The sequence below is a fragment of the Nicotiana tabacum genome, chromosome 5, assembly GCF_000715075.1.
Source record: "Nicotiana tabacum cultivar K326 chromosome 5, ASM71507v2, whole genome shotgun sequence".
Classification (NCBI taxonomy): domain Eukaryota; kingdom Viridiplantae; phylum Streptophyta; class Magnoliopsida; order Solanales; family Solanaceae; genus Nicotiana; species Nicotiana tabacum.
This window is the reverse complement of record NC_134084.1, coordinates 56,384,179-56,400,488: the sequence shown is the minus strand read 5'-3', so window position 1 is coordinate 56,400,488 and position 16,310 is coordinate 56,384,179. Positions and strand designations below refer to the sequence as shown.

The 16,310-nt window shown below is 38.7% G+C and overlaps 1 protein-coding gene across 4 annotated transcripts in view; it reads left to right on the top strand.

Annotated features, from left to right (window-relative positions):
* Positions 1–16,310, top strand: part of LOC107782199 (dnaJ homolog subfamily C GRV2-like) — a 66,670-nt gene that overhangs the window by 35,866 nt on the left and 14,494 nt on the right. For 2 of the 4 annotated variants that reach the window (XM_075253598.1, XM_075253597.1), the window contains exons 13-21: positions 119–342; positions 432–776; positions 4,898–5,192; positions 6,715–7,152; positions 7,226–7,571; positions 7,653–7,990; positions 8,078–8,545; positions 8,679–8,803; positions 12,833–12,956. In XM_075253598.1, the coding sequence (XP_075109699.1) occupies positions 119–342; positions 432–776; positions 4,898–5,192; positions 6,715–7,152; positions 7,226–7,571; positions 7,653–7,990; positions 8,078–8,545; positions 8,679–8,803; positions 12,833–12,956 (2,703 nt within the window). Of the gene's footprint in view, positions 1–118; positions 343–431; positions 777–4,897; positions 5,193–6,714; positions 7,153–7,225; positions 7,572–7,649; positions 7,991–8,077; positions 8,546–8,678; positions 8,804–12,832; positions 12,957–16,310 lie in introns of all 4 variants that reach the window. The other 2 variants (XM_075253596.1, XM_075253595.1) reach the window with 1 other exon arrangement.

Genomic DNA, 16,310 nt, shown 5'->3' with positions numbered 1-16,310 from the left:
GTGTTGGTTATTTATTTTTCTAGTGTTTTGACAATATTTTTATTCTTACTGCCTTTAAATGCATGTGTATATTTACTTCTATCCATTTACTTTTTTCTTTCTTAAACACTTTGGTCAGGCTACAATGCAAGGACTGCAAGGTCCACAACTTTGGAGACTATTGCTTTTATTGAAAGGACAATGCATTTTGTATAGACGATATGGAGATGTACTGGAGCCATTTAAATATGCTGGTTACCCAATGTTGTTAAATGCAATCACCCTGGACAAAGATGACAACAACTTCCTTTCCTCTGATCGAGCATCTCTTCTTGTTGCCGCATCTGAATTGATATGGCTAACGTGTGTTATCTGAATAGAATAGAATTTTGTTCTCTATACTATTCTCTTTCCGCTATATGAACTATTTCCATGTTTTTTTTTTGTCTCAGGTGTGCATCTTCTTCACTGAATGGTGAAGAACTTGTAAGGGATGCCGGAATACAACTTCTTGCAAATCTTCTGTCCCGTTGCATGTGTGTAGTACAACCAACTACTCCTTCCAGTGAACTATCGACTGTCATTGTCACAAATGTGATGAGAACCTTTTCAGTTTTGAGTCAGTTTGAGAGTGCCAGAGCTGACATGCTTGAATTTTCTGGCCTAGTTGATGATATTGTACATTGTACTAAACTTGAGCTTGTACCAGCTGCTGTTGACGCTGCCCTTCAGACAATTGCTCATGTTTCTGTGTCATCTGAATTTCAAGATGCGTTACTTAAGGCTGGTGTTTTGTGGTAAGTGAATATTTTTATTTTCACCCTTTCCAGATGTGAGAAGTATAGCATAGAAAAGTTTTATTAATTATATCTAAAGTGTTGTATTATTTATATACAGTGATTACATAATAATAAGTATCTACTTCCCGATGTGGGACACTATATATTACTAACAATTTAACACTCCCCCTCAAGTCGGTGCATATAAATCATTATATGTACCGAGCTTGTTACAGATGTAACTAATACGAGAACCAGTAAGAGACGTAGTGAAAATATCTGTAAGCTGATCATTCGACTTCACAAACTTTGTAACAATATCTCTTGAGAGTATCTTTTCTCTGACAAAGTGACAGTTGATCTCAATGTGTTTAGTCCTTTAATGGAACACCATATTTGACGCAATATGAAAAGCAACTTGATTATCACACACCAGTTCCATCCTACTGCTTTCTCCGAACTTCACTCTTTGAGCAACTACTTGACCCAAACTAGCTCACACGTTGCCATAGATATGGCTTGATATTTTGCTTCGGCACTAGATCGAGCAACTATTGTGTTTCTTGCTCTTCCAGAAGACCAAATTACCTCCTACTAGAACACAATATCCAGACGTAGAACGTCTATCAGAAGGTGATCCTCCTCAATCAGCATGTATGTACCCAACGTTTTGCTCGTGGCCTCGATCCTCGAATAGTAATCCTTTGCCTGGAGCTGACTTTATATACCGAAGAATGCCAACTGCATCCTAGTGACCATCGCGGGGAAAATCCATAAACTGACGTACAACACTCACAAGAAAAGAAATGTCAAGTCTAGTCACTGTGAGGTAATTTAATCTACCAACCAACCACCTATATCTTGCAGGATCACTAAACTGTTCTCCCTGTCTTGGCAGAAGTTTAAAATTCGGATTCATAGGAGTGTCAACATGTCTACAACCTGTCATTCCTGTCTCCTCAAGAATGTATTAGGCATACTTCTGCTGCGAGATCACAATACCGGAGCTAGACAAACTAGACAAACTAGGCACCATCTTCTGAAGCTTGGATAAACTCGGATGTCCTAAGCGTCTGTGAATTAGGTCTGGAGGATCTATAAATGGACATGCTGTGGAAGGATTAAGTGAGTTGAGGTAGTAAAGGCCTTTTGATTCACACCCTGTGCCAATCATCTGCCCTTTACTGCGGTCCTGCATAATAAAAGAATCATCAATAAAATATAAACCACAATAGAGGGCACGAGTCAAACGACTAACAGATGCAAGACTAAAAAGACAACCAGAGACATAAAGAACACAATCTAGAGTGACAAAAGATGAGGGATTAGCTTGTCCAACTCCTTTTGCTTTAGTTTGGAACCCATTGGCTAAGGTAACAGTAGCAAGAGATTGTAGATACACAATATTCGACAAAAGTGATTTATTACTAAAGATATGATCAGAAGCTCCTGAGTCCATGACCCCCGATCCAAGAGTACTAGACTGAGAAATACAAGCAAAAGAATTACCAGCAACAGGAGTATCACTCTGAGCAACCGAGGCTACTTGTGGAGAAGTCTAGTTACTTGCTCGATACTGAAGGAACTCATTATATTCCCCGTCAGATAAAGAAAATCCCTGATTACCTGTAGTCTCGGTTTGAGCAACATGAGCGTTTTTGGGTGGTCGACCATGTAAAGAATAACTCACTTCATGAGTGTGTCCAACTTTATTACAATAAGAACACTTGGGTCGAATCTCCCAAAATAACCTCCTTCACGTTAATTCTCCATAGCCCGAGATGTCCGATTTTCCATTGTCTAAGATGCGAGAATTGAGGAATAAATAGTTGGTGGTGAGACCACTGGGTGGCGCAGCAAGACGAAGCAATCGAGAGAATAGTTCATCAACGGTAGGGACCGAAGGACTAGCCAAAATTTGGTCTCTCATCTAGTCAAAGTCACTAGGCAGTCCAGCAAGTGTAAGAACTAGAAACATCTTCTATCGTTGCTCTTGTTGTTTTTCAACACTAGCCGTGACCGACATCAATTTCTCAAATTCTTCCATAACTGCCCGTACCTGTCCTAAGTAGGTAGACATACCCAATTCCTATTTCTTTAAGCTTGTCATCCGAAATATCACATCATAAAAACGAGATATGTCATTAGTATATAAAGTACGAGCCTTCTCCCAGACTGAATAACATGTTTGGAATGGACGAAACAAAAGCATTATCTTGGCATCAATCGATTGCCATAACAAACTACATAATTGAGTATCAACTTTCTCCCAGAGTGCTTTGGCCTTTTCATCTCCGTCACTAGTTTTCTTGGCTAGGTGATCTTGAATACGTTGACCCTTGCACCACAACTCAACAGAAGAAGCCCAAGCTAAGTAGTTTGAACTTCCCATTAAGAGTTTTGAAGTAATCATCAAACTCGAATTTCCAGAACCCGTGCTTTTAGAACCAAAAACATCAAGTCCCAAAGACATTGTTGGACCAAATAGCACACACAATCAAGAACAATGAAAAACTCCCCGGAACAGTGAAGAAAAAATATTGCCTCTCGCCGGAAACTGAACAGTCAGCCGGAAAACTCGCCGGAAAATAAAAAGGTCTTCGGAATTTGATGTAACTTGGATGGACTCGGAATAGCCTCGCGAGTATGCTGCCCAAAACAAGTTTTGTCAGAAAATGGCCAGAGGGCAGCTCACGCACCGGTGCGTGAGGAGATCTCGCCGGAATTTTGCTTCTTCCGGCTGGCGCGTGTGGGCGCGTGAGAGGTTATTTTCCAGCAGGGCTTGCTGGGGTTTGGTTGCCGGAAGGTGTAGGACCCTGTGGTGGTGTTGGTTTTAGCACAACACTGAGGAAAACGTAGGTGATGCAATAACAACCCTAGAAGTCACCGGAAATTGATGCACGGCGACTGTTTGGCACCAACGCTCTGATACCATGTGAGAAGTATAGCACATAAAAGTTTTATTAATTATATCTAAAGTGTTGTACAATGCCTTATTTATATACAGTGATTACATAATAATAAGTATCTACTTCCCGATATGGAACACTATACATTACTAATTATTTAACACCAGATAAACCGCATAGATTAAACGAAGAATAGATGATTTATGGTACTTGCTGAATAGTGTCAAACCTGTTGTTTACTTTTTGCCTAATCATACCTCTGTTTTTGCTTTGTGTTCCCGCTTTCACGATGAGCCAAACAGGTGATATGACTGGACCTTCATTGTATCAGTTATTTGCTGTTGAACTAAAAAAGGACTTTCGAATGCTTGTTTTAGGAATCACTCATTTATAAATGTTAAATACTAGTATTCAAGCTGACAGAATATCTTGACAATGAGTGATTTGACTGCCATGGTTCTAAGCATTTACAGAACCTGAAACTGTCAGTTAGTGTTTTATCTTTAGCTTTTTGAGTTTATGACTTAGGTTATCAATCATGCATTCTCATGTCCTGTCTGTTTCATGTAGTATGTGTCCAGTTTCTGAAATAGCACTTTTCTTTATTTATGTGCTACCTAATGCTAAGTTGCTAATACCTTACGTAGCTAATTTTGTGCCTTAGGATCATTCAAGTATCAGAAAATTAGCAACTATTTTATACCCAAAGAGTTTCTTATAACCTAAAATAGATTACTCCTTTGATCCCTTTTAATGTAGCATAGGTTGACTGGTGACGTCTTGCCACTTTTCTAAATTTTAATTGGATTAATTGTGTGGAAAATATCAAACATGACAAATTTAAAAACTATATTTAAAAGTCTATCTATCGCTATGTTTGGATTTATTTTAAATACTTACCTAGTAAATCATATTTATAATAATAAAATCAAAACAAAAATAAAAGTTCATAGCAAAAACCACGAAGTGGGGATCGGAGTTGCAACAGAGATTGCGACTTCACCCTCCAAAAGGTGCAAGGATTCTAATCAATCAAAAGCCTCCTTTGTTCAATCTTCCTGTCCCACTGTTCAAGGGCCCTTTCCACCCTTAAAATAAACCATGAAATTGATCCAACTTGTCACATAAAGTGTGGATGGTCCATTGATATTGAATTCTTTATACTTTTCTTTTTTAAGTCATGGTTTCAGGAACATATGGTATTCATTTTCTTATGGTCATCTTCTTTAGGTACCTGTTTCCACTGTTGTTTCAGTATGATTCTACTGCAGAAGAGACGGATAAGTCAGAAGCTCATGGTGTTGGTGTTAGTGTTCAAGTTGCAAAGAATATGCATGCTGTACGGACAGCGCTGGCTTTGGCAAGACTTAGTGGGTTGGGTGCTGATGAGAATCAGACACCATATAATATGGTTGCTGCTGATGCGCTTAGAGCTTTGCTGACACCAAAGCTTGCCAGTATGCTGAAAGATCAATCTCCGAAAGATCTATTGTTCAAACTAAATTCGAACTTGGAGACCCCAGAGGTGATTGCTGCAGATCTTTTAAGTTCACTTGGTGGATAATTCTGTTGCATATGCAAAACTGAGTTTTTTCCTTAACAGCTTTGTCAGTATGATAAAGGGTAATACTTTTAAATGGTTTGGGATGCCTCTGTTTTGTTGTTATTTCTCAGTTGTCTAAAGCTCCGGGGGATTCAATTTCTCCTGTAGGGAGTAACAAAAAGAAGGCCCAAAAAGTTGACTATTCTGATATTAACTCAGCTTCAGTATGTTTCGTGAAAGAATAATACTTAAACACTATTTACTCTTCTTTCCTTTTTTCTTAAACACTATTTACGAATGTTGTATGAGACTAAGTATTTGCTAGTCAAGAATTCTCATATCCAGATGATGAAAGTAGCAGAGATGAGGATGAGGATGAGGATGAGGATGTTGAAATGGATGTGCAGACAAACTAGGTTGGATAAAATTAGGAATGAAGATATTCGGGAGAAGGTGGGTATGGCTCCCATGGACGACAAGATGCGGGAAGTGAGACTTAGATGGTTCGGGCACGTGCAGAGGAGAAGTCTAGATGCCCTGATTAGAAGGTGTGAGCAGTTGCCATTGGCAGGTATGAGAAGAGGTAGAGGGTCGCCTAAGAAGTATTGGGGTGAGGTGATCAAGCAGGACATGACGCGACTTTAGATTTTAGAGGACATAGCTCTTGATAGGAAGGTGTGGAGGTCGAGCATTAGGGTTGAAGGTTAGGAGGGAGTCGAGCGTTTTTCTACTTTATACCGAGGACAGGGCTAGTTTAATAGTATTTTGCCTTGGACTACTAGTGGTTTGTGTAGTGTCCGCACTATTTTTCTGTTTTTTCATTGTACTGTGGCATTATTACTGATATTGTTATTACTTTTCCATCTATTTTCTGTCTCTTACGATGCTGATATTATTTTTTTGACTTATGTTGTTGTCACTGGTATATTATTTATTTTCATCTTCTTGAGCTGAGGGTCTTTCGGAAACAGTCTCTCTACTCCTCGGGGGTAGGGGTAAGGTCTGCGTACACTCTATCCTCCCCAAACCTCACTTGTGGGATTTTACCGGGTGTTGTTTTGTTGTACTTTACTCTTCTTTTCTTTTTTCTTGTAATGTAAAAGCTTATTTGTTAATATGGGAGAAAGCCCCAGTATACAAGTGGTACATGGAAAGCGGACAACCTACAACAACATAGTCCTCCACAAAATGCACCCGCTAATCTATGCTGATAGGGAACTCGTGGGAGTTGGTCCTAACTTGTACAAAAGTATTCTGCACCCCCTTTGGAGCTCTTGAGAGTTTTTTTTCCCCAGAAAAGACTTTCTTTGAGACACAATCTCTGTGCATGTGAAAAATTGGGCAATCATCCTTTAGATAGAGCTAAAATGTTCTTCTCCATATTGCATTCATAAAACTTATTGTTTATTTTCCTCCTTTTTCCTTTTTATTTATCCTTTTTAAAACTCAATGCCTATTCTGAGTTCTTTTGTCCCTCTCAATTTACTATTGCTTCTGAATACAGATAATTTGGAATACGTCAACCCGAGCAGAACTCTTAAAGTTTGTTGACGAACAGCGTGCTAGCCAGGATCCCAATGGTTCATATGACCTGAACGATTCTCATTCCTTCGCATATGAAGCATTATCTAAGGAACTTTTTGTTGGAAATGTATATTTGAGAGTATACAATGACCAGCCGGACTATGAAACTAGTGAACCCGAGGTTTTCTGTGTTTCCCTTGTTGATTTTATATCATGTCTAGTACGGAGTGATGTTGCAGCGGGATCAGATATTCCGTCAACCACCGGGACATCAGATTTCCAAAATGATACGACTAATGGACCATATAATGAAGAGCAGCTGTTTAATGATCCTTCAACTCCTTCAGATGTGAAACAGATGAAGAAAGAGGAAAATGAATTGGTTAAGAAACTCCAGTTTGCTCTAATTGCGCTCCAGGTACATATAGAAATCATTTGTCCTCTTGAATATGTATTGATTTGATGTTTGACATCTGGTAGTCTTTCTTCAGAACCTCCTGACGAGCACCCCAGATTTGGCATCAGTTTTTTCTGCAAAAGAAAAATTATTACCAATTTTTGAATGCTTCTCTGTTCCTGTTGCTTCAACAACCATTGTTCCCCAACTGTGTCTGAGTGTCCTGTCACGCTTGACAACATATGCTCCGTGCTTGGAGGCAATTGTTTCTGATGGATCCAGTCTGCTACTTCTATTGCAAATGCTTCACTCCTCTCCTAGCTGTCGTGAAGGAGCTCTTCATGTTCTATATGCTTTAGCTAGCACACCAGAGCTTGCATGGGCAGCTGCGAAGCATGGTGGAGTAGTTTACATTCTTGAACTTCTCCTGCCTTTGCAAGGTAATTTGTTTTCCTGGCATTCTCTTCTAGATCAACATCCTAGACAGTAGTTTAAAAATATTGAATGATGCTGTGCAGAAGTCCCTCTGCAGCAAAGAGCAGCAGCTGCCTCGTTGTTGGGAAAGCTTGTTGGACAGCCGATGCATGGACCTAGAGTTGCTATAACTCTGGCTAGGTTTCTTCCTGATGGCTTGGTATCGGTCATCAGGGATGGTCCTGGTGAAGCTGTTGTGAGCATTGTTGAACAAACGACAGAGACTCCAGAACTCGTGTGGACTCCAGCAATGGCTGCTTCTTTGTCTGCTCAAATTGCAACCATGGCATCAGAACTATATCGAGAACAGATGAAAGGCAGTGTTGTCGATTGGGATGTACCTGAGCAGGCAACTGGCCAACAGGAAATGAGGGATGAGCCGCAGGTACTTATTGATAAATGCAAGGTGCAGAACCATTTTTTATAACTCTACTTTTTTCTTTTTTGATGGAGAATTGCTATTGTGATGTAGGTTGGAGGAATCTATGTTAGACTTTTTTTAAAAGATCCAAAATTTCCTCTTAGAAATCCGAAGCGATTTTTGGAAGGACTACTGGATCAATATCTTTCATCAATTGCTGTGACACATTATGATGTCCAATCTGTTGACCCCGAACTTCCTCTGCTTCTATCTGCTGCTCTGGTGTCCTTATTAAGGGTGCACCCTGCTCTTGCAGATCATGTTGGATTTTTAGGATATGTGCCAAAACTTGTGTCTGCAGTGGCATATGAAGGGAGAAGAGAAACAATGGCCATTGGGGAAGTGAAAAATTTTGACCACTCCAAGGAAGCCTATGAGGCTGATGATAGCTCAATGCAGCCCCCTTCACCAACACTACAAGAGCGTGTGCGTCTTAGTTGTTTGCGTGTTCTGCATCAACTTGCAGCAAGTACGACGTGCGCCGAAGCTATGGCAGCTACTAGTGTTGGGACACCCCAGGTATTTTATTAATACATAACTTAGAATAAGTAGGCTGATTTTTGTTTCCAGGGATTTTCTGCTGTTTAAAATAAAAATCTTTGCTGCAAAATCATACTTTAACTATCATCTGTGCCTTTGGTGGCTCACTCAGGTTGTTCCCCTTTTGATGAAAGCTATCGGATGGCAAGGTGGAAGTATTCTCGCTCTTGAAACATTAAAACGTGTAGTCGTCGCTGGAAACCGAGCTAGGGATGCGTTGGTTGCTCAGGGACTTAAGTGAGTACATAATTTAATTCTGTGAAAAGTTAGATTTTTGTGTTCTAGACTTGTAAAGATTAATACTTAGTTTTCTATATTTGGGAGTTGCGCAAATTATTTCTCCGACTATACTTGTGGTAATTTCTTATCACAGATTTCACCTATCAAAAAATAAAATAATAATTAGTTTACAGATTTTATGTTTCATTCTGAAAGTTGGGGACTTGCTTCTCTTAGAAAGCTTTAGGCTATGTGTTGGAAATGACCGAGACTTGATCAAGTAGGATTATATGTGATAGTGTCTTTTATGCTACATTGTCCTCATTTTTTCAATTCTGTTACAATGATCCCCAAAGGAGCAGGTGCTGCATAGTCCACTAGGTGCAGTTTTGAACCAATGCTATAATTAGGTTCAGTCAAAGACTTTAGATCTGCACTCATCCACACATGTTGAAAGGGGAGGGGGAAGAAAGAGGATAAGCTGGATTAAAGTGTTCATATGTATCTTTTAACTGTGAAGAAAGAAGAAAAGAGAAGTTTTGGGAATAGAATTTCTTGATTATTCTCTCAAACATGTAGGGATATATATATAATATTTACAGGTAATTTAAAAAGGAAAATATGTCTATTCATAACAAGGCATGAATTCTTGCCATATATGCAAATTCCTAACATTTTAACATTTCCCCTCAAGTTGGAGCTCTACAGTTGTATGCTCCTAATTTTTGCGAGCATACTGAATTCTGGAGCCACGAAGTGATCCGGCAGGTGATTCTACAAGAACATCTACTAGCTGATTATTCGAGCTGACAAAACGTGTCACCACTGCACCCCAAATCAATTTGTGTACTTCTCTATGCTTCATTCTTTCGTGAAATGCCAGATTTGAGACAATGAGTCTTGCAACATGATTGTCACGATGCAATTTCACTGGTTTACCCCTCCACAACTCAATTTTCAAAGAAGTTTCATTACAGATAAGCTCATATGTAGCAAACTGCAAAAGCCATTGCTGGGTGTTCTGCTTTTGTGCTTGAGTTAGCTATTACATATTGCTTTTTGCTTCTGCAAGATATAATTCCCTCTGATTAGAGCATAGTGCCTTGAAGTGGACTATCTGTCTAAAAGAGATGTAACCCAGCCTGCATAAGAATATTCCATAATACTTGCTTAGAATATCCCATGATACTTGCATGTTCCCTTATACGATAGACCTTGTCTTGGTGAACCTTTGATATACTTAGAACAACTAGCTGTGCTTCAGAGCTGCAAAACTGTTGGACTACAATGCTACAATGCACAAACCATGCTCTTGGTTTTTACTTGAGACCATAAGAGACCGATGCAATATATATATATAACCCAGACTCCCCAGAGCAACAAATCATAGTGGTTACTCCATTTTGACCTCTTAAGCAAGATCACTATGAAAGATAACATTTTTGATAGCCAACTGGTTGAAAGTCCAATAAAACGTGGTTGCCATAGAAAGGAGGAGATAGACATATAAGATCATGTCTATCAGCCAAAAGCTACCATAATCAAGACCTTTTTTTGAGGATATTCCTTGGGCACTAATCTAGCGTTCAGACAACCAACCTATCTGTCAGCTGTTGCATAGAGAGTAAACACCAATTTTGTTTTTTCTTATGGTAAAAGTACTATTTCCCAAGTACCCCTATCATAAAACACAATTATTTCCTTAAGCATAGCTTAACCTGGATGAGCCCGCGTCTTTCACAATCTTCAGTATTTGGACAGGGAAAGATAGTAATAAAGGTATGAGATGTAGGTGACAAACGCTGATAACTTAAGAAATTACAAATGACATACACTGCAAGTGGCCCAAGTAACTTTTCGAAGAGCAGTAGTAATATTGCCTTACATGATAGGCAATGAGTCATTAGGCGTAGTTTGTGGGACTTTTATCATGAGAAGAATGGTGGATATGGCTGTAATTTAGTGAATTTGGTGAGAAGTTCGGGGATGTCTCCAAGTAGATTACATCTTGCGTAGACAAATTACTTATATTGTATGATCTTATCATTAGTAACATTTCTGGAGATGGGAATACTCTATAAATGTATTTTAAGGATCTTGGTTGAAGTTTGTCATGCCCGAGAGTAATCTAGTTGGGCCAAACACCCGTGGCGAGAGTAGAAATGAAGGTTCACTGGGATAAAGAATGAAATAAGGACTCTTCTGCTACAAAACAAAAGAAGGCTTGTGATTGATCAAGTAACAGGCAGTCAAAATATCATCTCCCTAAAGGTGAATAAAACCATGAGCAAGACTCAGTAATGTACGGGTAGCTTCAGTTAAATATCTAGTTTTGCCTAGAGGAACTCTATTTTTAGAGGAGTATATGCACATGCAAAGTGCCTTTGGAAGACATAAAGGAAGAGATGAGTATAGAGAAATATTCTTGTGCACTATTACTGATTGATTTTTTAATAGAAATACTGAACTATTTACATCTTTTAACATAAAAGGCTTTAAAGGTAGGAAATTAGTCGGTTCTATTTTCCATAAGAAGAAGCCAAATATAGCAAGAATAGTCATCAACAAAGTTAACTAAATTGTGAAAGCCTTAAATATTGGACCCCTTATATCTGATTGGACTATTTCAAACATAGATGTGATTCTGTGGTGGACTCATTTAGGGAAAGAGGTAGAAGTGTGTTTCCTAAGGTAGTATTAACTTGAAGTCAAACTCGAGAGACTTGGGACCATCTTTTGTAATTTAGAGATATTTGGATGTACCAGGTGGCTATTCCCGCACAGACCAATTACATTCGGTGATTTCTTCGCTTCTCCCTAAGCCAATGCAGAGTTATCCTATACGGTGTTACCTGCATTGGTGGAGGGTAGCAGGCGCCAGGCGGAATAGGCGAAGTGTGCACAAGCTGCCCTGAACACCATCATTATAAAATAGTAGTAGGATCTAGTTCTAAAGCCCTTAATCTGATTCCTTAATCATGGATCAATCATTCTAATCTAGAGTGATCACGGTTTGTATTATGTGGTTTACTACTTGTTTGCCAAAAAAAAATGGGAGCTAAACCAACGACGGAACCTGATTTGCTTAAAGGAACAACAACAACAACAACGACCTTGTGAAATTCTACTAGTGGGGTTTGGGGAGGGTAATGTGTACGCAGACCTTACCTCTATCCTGAAAGGGTAGAGAGACTATTTCTGATAGACCCTCGGCTCAAGAAGACGAAAAGAGACAATATATCAGTACCATCAATAAAAATCATAGAAAAAAATAACAGCATCACAAGAACCAGAAAATAGATGAAAAGCAAAACAATAACCACTAGATAAAGCCCGACACTAAGAGGAACGAAATAGTAGTGTGAACTCAACATTAACCACTAGCAGTCTAAGACAAAATCCTAACAGACTAGCCTCACTCTCACTCTCGTGCGCCGTAGAAAAAAGCATAACTACCTCCTAACTTATAACCTTAATTCTCGACCTCCACAACTTCCTATCTAGGGCCATGTCCTCGGTAATCTGAAGCCACGTCATGTCCTGCCTGATTACCTCTCCCCAATACTTCTTAGGCCGCCTTTTACCTCTCCTCGTACCCATCAAAGCCAGCCGCTTAAAGGGAATATGGTGCAAATCATAACATAACGCTTCAAGTGATTTTACCTTGTCCTAAAACATGATTATTGGAAATCAGAATTCTTTTCCCACCTTCTATAGATTGAGGTAAAATTGGACATGAGAATGGGATAAAGATACTCCCAAGGAATCTAGATTACTGATTTTGCTTAAGACTGCTTGAACGTTGACCTCTTCAATATGGGTCATTAATACTATGATGAATGTGAACTGCCCTCGGTACTTTCATGGTTTGCTTGGCACTTAGAAAGTATTCAGTTTTCTGCGACAAATTTTTGGGTTTTATGTTTTGTCTTTTGTTTGTGATGTCCAACAAAATTAACGATTTTATTGAGTCTGAGAAGGATATTCTTAGTCCCCCCCCCCCCCCCCTTCTCTTTACTTACACTCGAAGAGCTTTCTATAATATAGGGTTGGTCTTGTTGAAGTACTCCTAGGCCTTCTTGATTGGAGAGCTGGAGGAAGAAATGGACTTCGCTCTCAGATGAAGTGGAATGAGTCTGAAGCATCCATTGGCAGGGTGCTTGCAGTTGAGGTCAGTATGTCTTGATATTCTTACTGTATTTGCATGATTTTGTAGTCTACTTTTTCGTTTTTAAGTATTTGGAAATACTTCCTGAGTCATCTCATTATAACAGACAATTCCCAATTTTTGAACATTGTTACCCTTCCGGTTAGGATTTGTAAACCTGTAAAACTTAATTGGAGATATGATCATTGTGGAATCCAATACAACCTCATTTGGTTTGTTCTTATGAGAATGATGTGCAAATGTTGGCAAATTTTTATGGATTTGGAGCTCTAAATGAACTGACTTTATATGGATTTGGAGCTCTAAATGAACTGACTGTTCACAAATAAAGTGTGATTTGATTTGTGTGCAGTGTTAAAGGCTTATTTAAAGTGCTTTTAAGCCCTGAAGCTCAGAAGCCTAGGTTGTGTGCTTCGCCTCGCTTATTTGACGCTTTAGTGCAGGCGTCAAGGTGCTAAGGCGTGCATATCTTCGTCAGTGGGCTCTGTCTTTAAGAGCACACCACTGTCCAATGAATATATTTGACAAAGTGATGTATTAGTTTTTAAGACAACACCTGGCTACTTTTAGTGATTAAGACTAAGAAATTAGAAATTTAGTATGAGAAACTAATCACTAAAAACCTAAAACTACATTTTTTCAACTAAATAAAATATTTAAGATGAACTCTGAACTTAATTCCATTCTTTTATCCAAATAATTATTGTTTGTGTTTATAATAACATTTTCTTACATTGCATTTCTGTTTCGTATATTCTCTTCATTGGTGCTTTTCTTCAGTAAAGACCCCACGTGAGTTATTGTTTGTGTTTATGATAGCATTTTGTTACATTGTATTTTTCTATTTTCTATTTTCTTCATTGGCACTTTTCTTCGGTAAAGTCCCCATTTGAATTCGCTTTGCACTTAAAGCTCCAATAGACTTCAGCAGTTCTTTTCGCTTTTAATTACTCTGTTTGTTTAAAGCTCATGTGCGGCTTATTTGTTTAATGAGCACTGCGCTCGATCCAACTTTCAAGATCGATTATCCATAACGAGCTTAGCTGCAGAAAACTTGGCATAACTCGTTTATAGTACGTCAAAATTTGGCTAATTACTTGAGAAAGAAGTTTTTTGATTTAGTTTTTATGCATCACTTTTACTTGGTATGCATTTTCGATATTTGGCTTGTAATGTGAGTGTTGTTTGTATTCATAAAAATTAAGAAAATATTGACTCATCTAGATACGAGCCAAATCAAGCCTAGCTCGTATAAGTTAAATTCACAATGAGCTCAAGCTTGACCTCATAGAAACATAATTGGGTGGAGCTTCAACCCGAGCTTGTTCATTAAACGAGTCTTGAGCCAAGCTTGAACCGTCAGAGCCCAGTTAGAGCAGTTTTGTACACAATTAAATTTTTAATCGAAAAAATATGCCCTTTCTGAAAGCCTGCCTTAGGATTTTGATCTTTCGCTGACTTGTTGACTGCTTGATGGAGAGCTTTATTCTGTGTGGATTGTGTACAAGCAATTTTAATGTTGATTCTCTGAAGAATCTTATTGCTGTAGAGACATTTTTTTTTTTGGTTAAAAGTAATAAGTACCAAGATGGTACAAAATAGTACAACAGACAGCCCAGATAACATCTTCAGAAAGTCAATACACTGATTCTGATTTACTAAACTACTACAATTACACCAAAGTTACAGATCATGAAGACATGTTTTCTTAATTCTAATAATGCGATTCCTGTTCCCTTCAAAGCAAGCCTTGTTCCTTTCCAACCATAAGGTCCACATAATGCACAATGGAATGGTTCTCCATATCTGTTTCAGCCTTCTAGATACTCTTTGAGATTGCCAAGCTTCTATAAGACCCCTTACTGTTTGAGGCATCACCCGAGAAATGCCACAAATGCTGAAAAATAGATCCCAGCATTGCCTAGATACTCTGCAATGGAGGAGAAGGTATTTACTGATTCCTATTCTTCTTTACAGAAGTAACATCTATTGCACAACCTGAAACCTCTTTTCTGCAAGTTATCTTGAGTCAAACAGGCCTCCCAAATAGGTATCCATCCAAAGCATGCTACCTTAACTGGAGCTTTGGTTTTCCAAATCATCTTCCAAGGCCAATTAGCATCTCTGTGATTTGTCTTCTCTACCTCATGCTGTAACAACTTTTCGCTGAATTTTTTTATCCTTGCTGACAATCCACGATAGTGTATCCACCTTGCTCTGATCAATTGAAATAGATTCAATTTGTTGGAGCAGGTGACAGAAACCCTCAACTTCCCAGTCATCCAAATTTCTTCTAAAAACTATTTGCCAACCTGTATCTGAGTAGAAATCAGCAATGGATCCAGCCTTATTGACAGAATAGTTGAACAAATTAGGGACTTCATTTCAGGCTTTCATGCCCTGTCCATAGATCTGTCCAGAATTTAATTTTCTGACCATTCCCAACTTCCAACTTTGTATATTCTAAAAACTCTCCCCATAGTCTACTTATGTATTTCCAAATACCCCCTCTTACATTTTAGTGTAAAGAGGGAGGTCTCTACCCTTCCTTTTTACCATATATAACATGGATCAAGCTCTTCCAAACTTCATTATCTTCCAGCATGTATCTCCATAGCCACTTGAAGAGTAGGCTTTTATTATGCATTTTCAAATTCCTTATACTGAAACCTCCTTTTTTTATCATTCAGCACCACCTGCCATTTGACCAAATGCATTTTCCTTTTTGGAGCATTTCCATCCCAAAAGAACTGACTCCTCATGGAATTCAGCTTTTTTCCTACTGCTGCAGGCACTGAAAATAGAGACATCAAATATGTTGGCATACCATCTAACATACTATTAATTAGTTTGAGCCTACCCCCTAAAGAAAGGTACTATTTCTTCCAAGGGATTAGCTTACTAGCACACCTATCCAGGACCCCCTGCCAAATGTTTTTATCATTTTCTTTGCCCGCAAAGGGAGCCCTAAGTAAACTGTTGGAAACTTTTCCACCCTACAACCCAGAATTTCAGCCATCTCATCAATATTATCATCAGCATTTATGCTGAAACTGCTTTTAGCCAAATTATTCTTAATCTTGTAACTGCTTCAAAGATCAAAAGAACACCTTTGAGCTACAACATATGTTCTTTCTCTGCCTCACAAAAAAGTAGAGTGTCATCAGCATATAAAAGGTGAAAAATTGTAACCTTATTTTCAACAGTTCTTCCAAAGCTCATGCCTTTAATCCACCCCAAATTTTCCGCCTTCATTACTAAGAACTTCCATTACCAGAGTAAACAAATAGGGGGATAATGGATCCCCTTGCCTCAATCCCCTTTGAGATCTAAAATAACCTTGGGGGCTTCCATTTA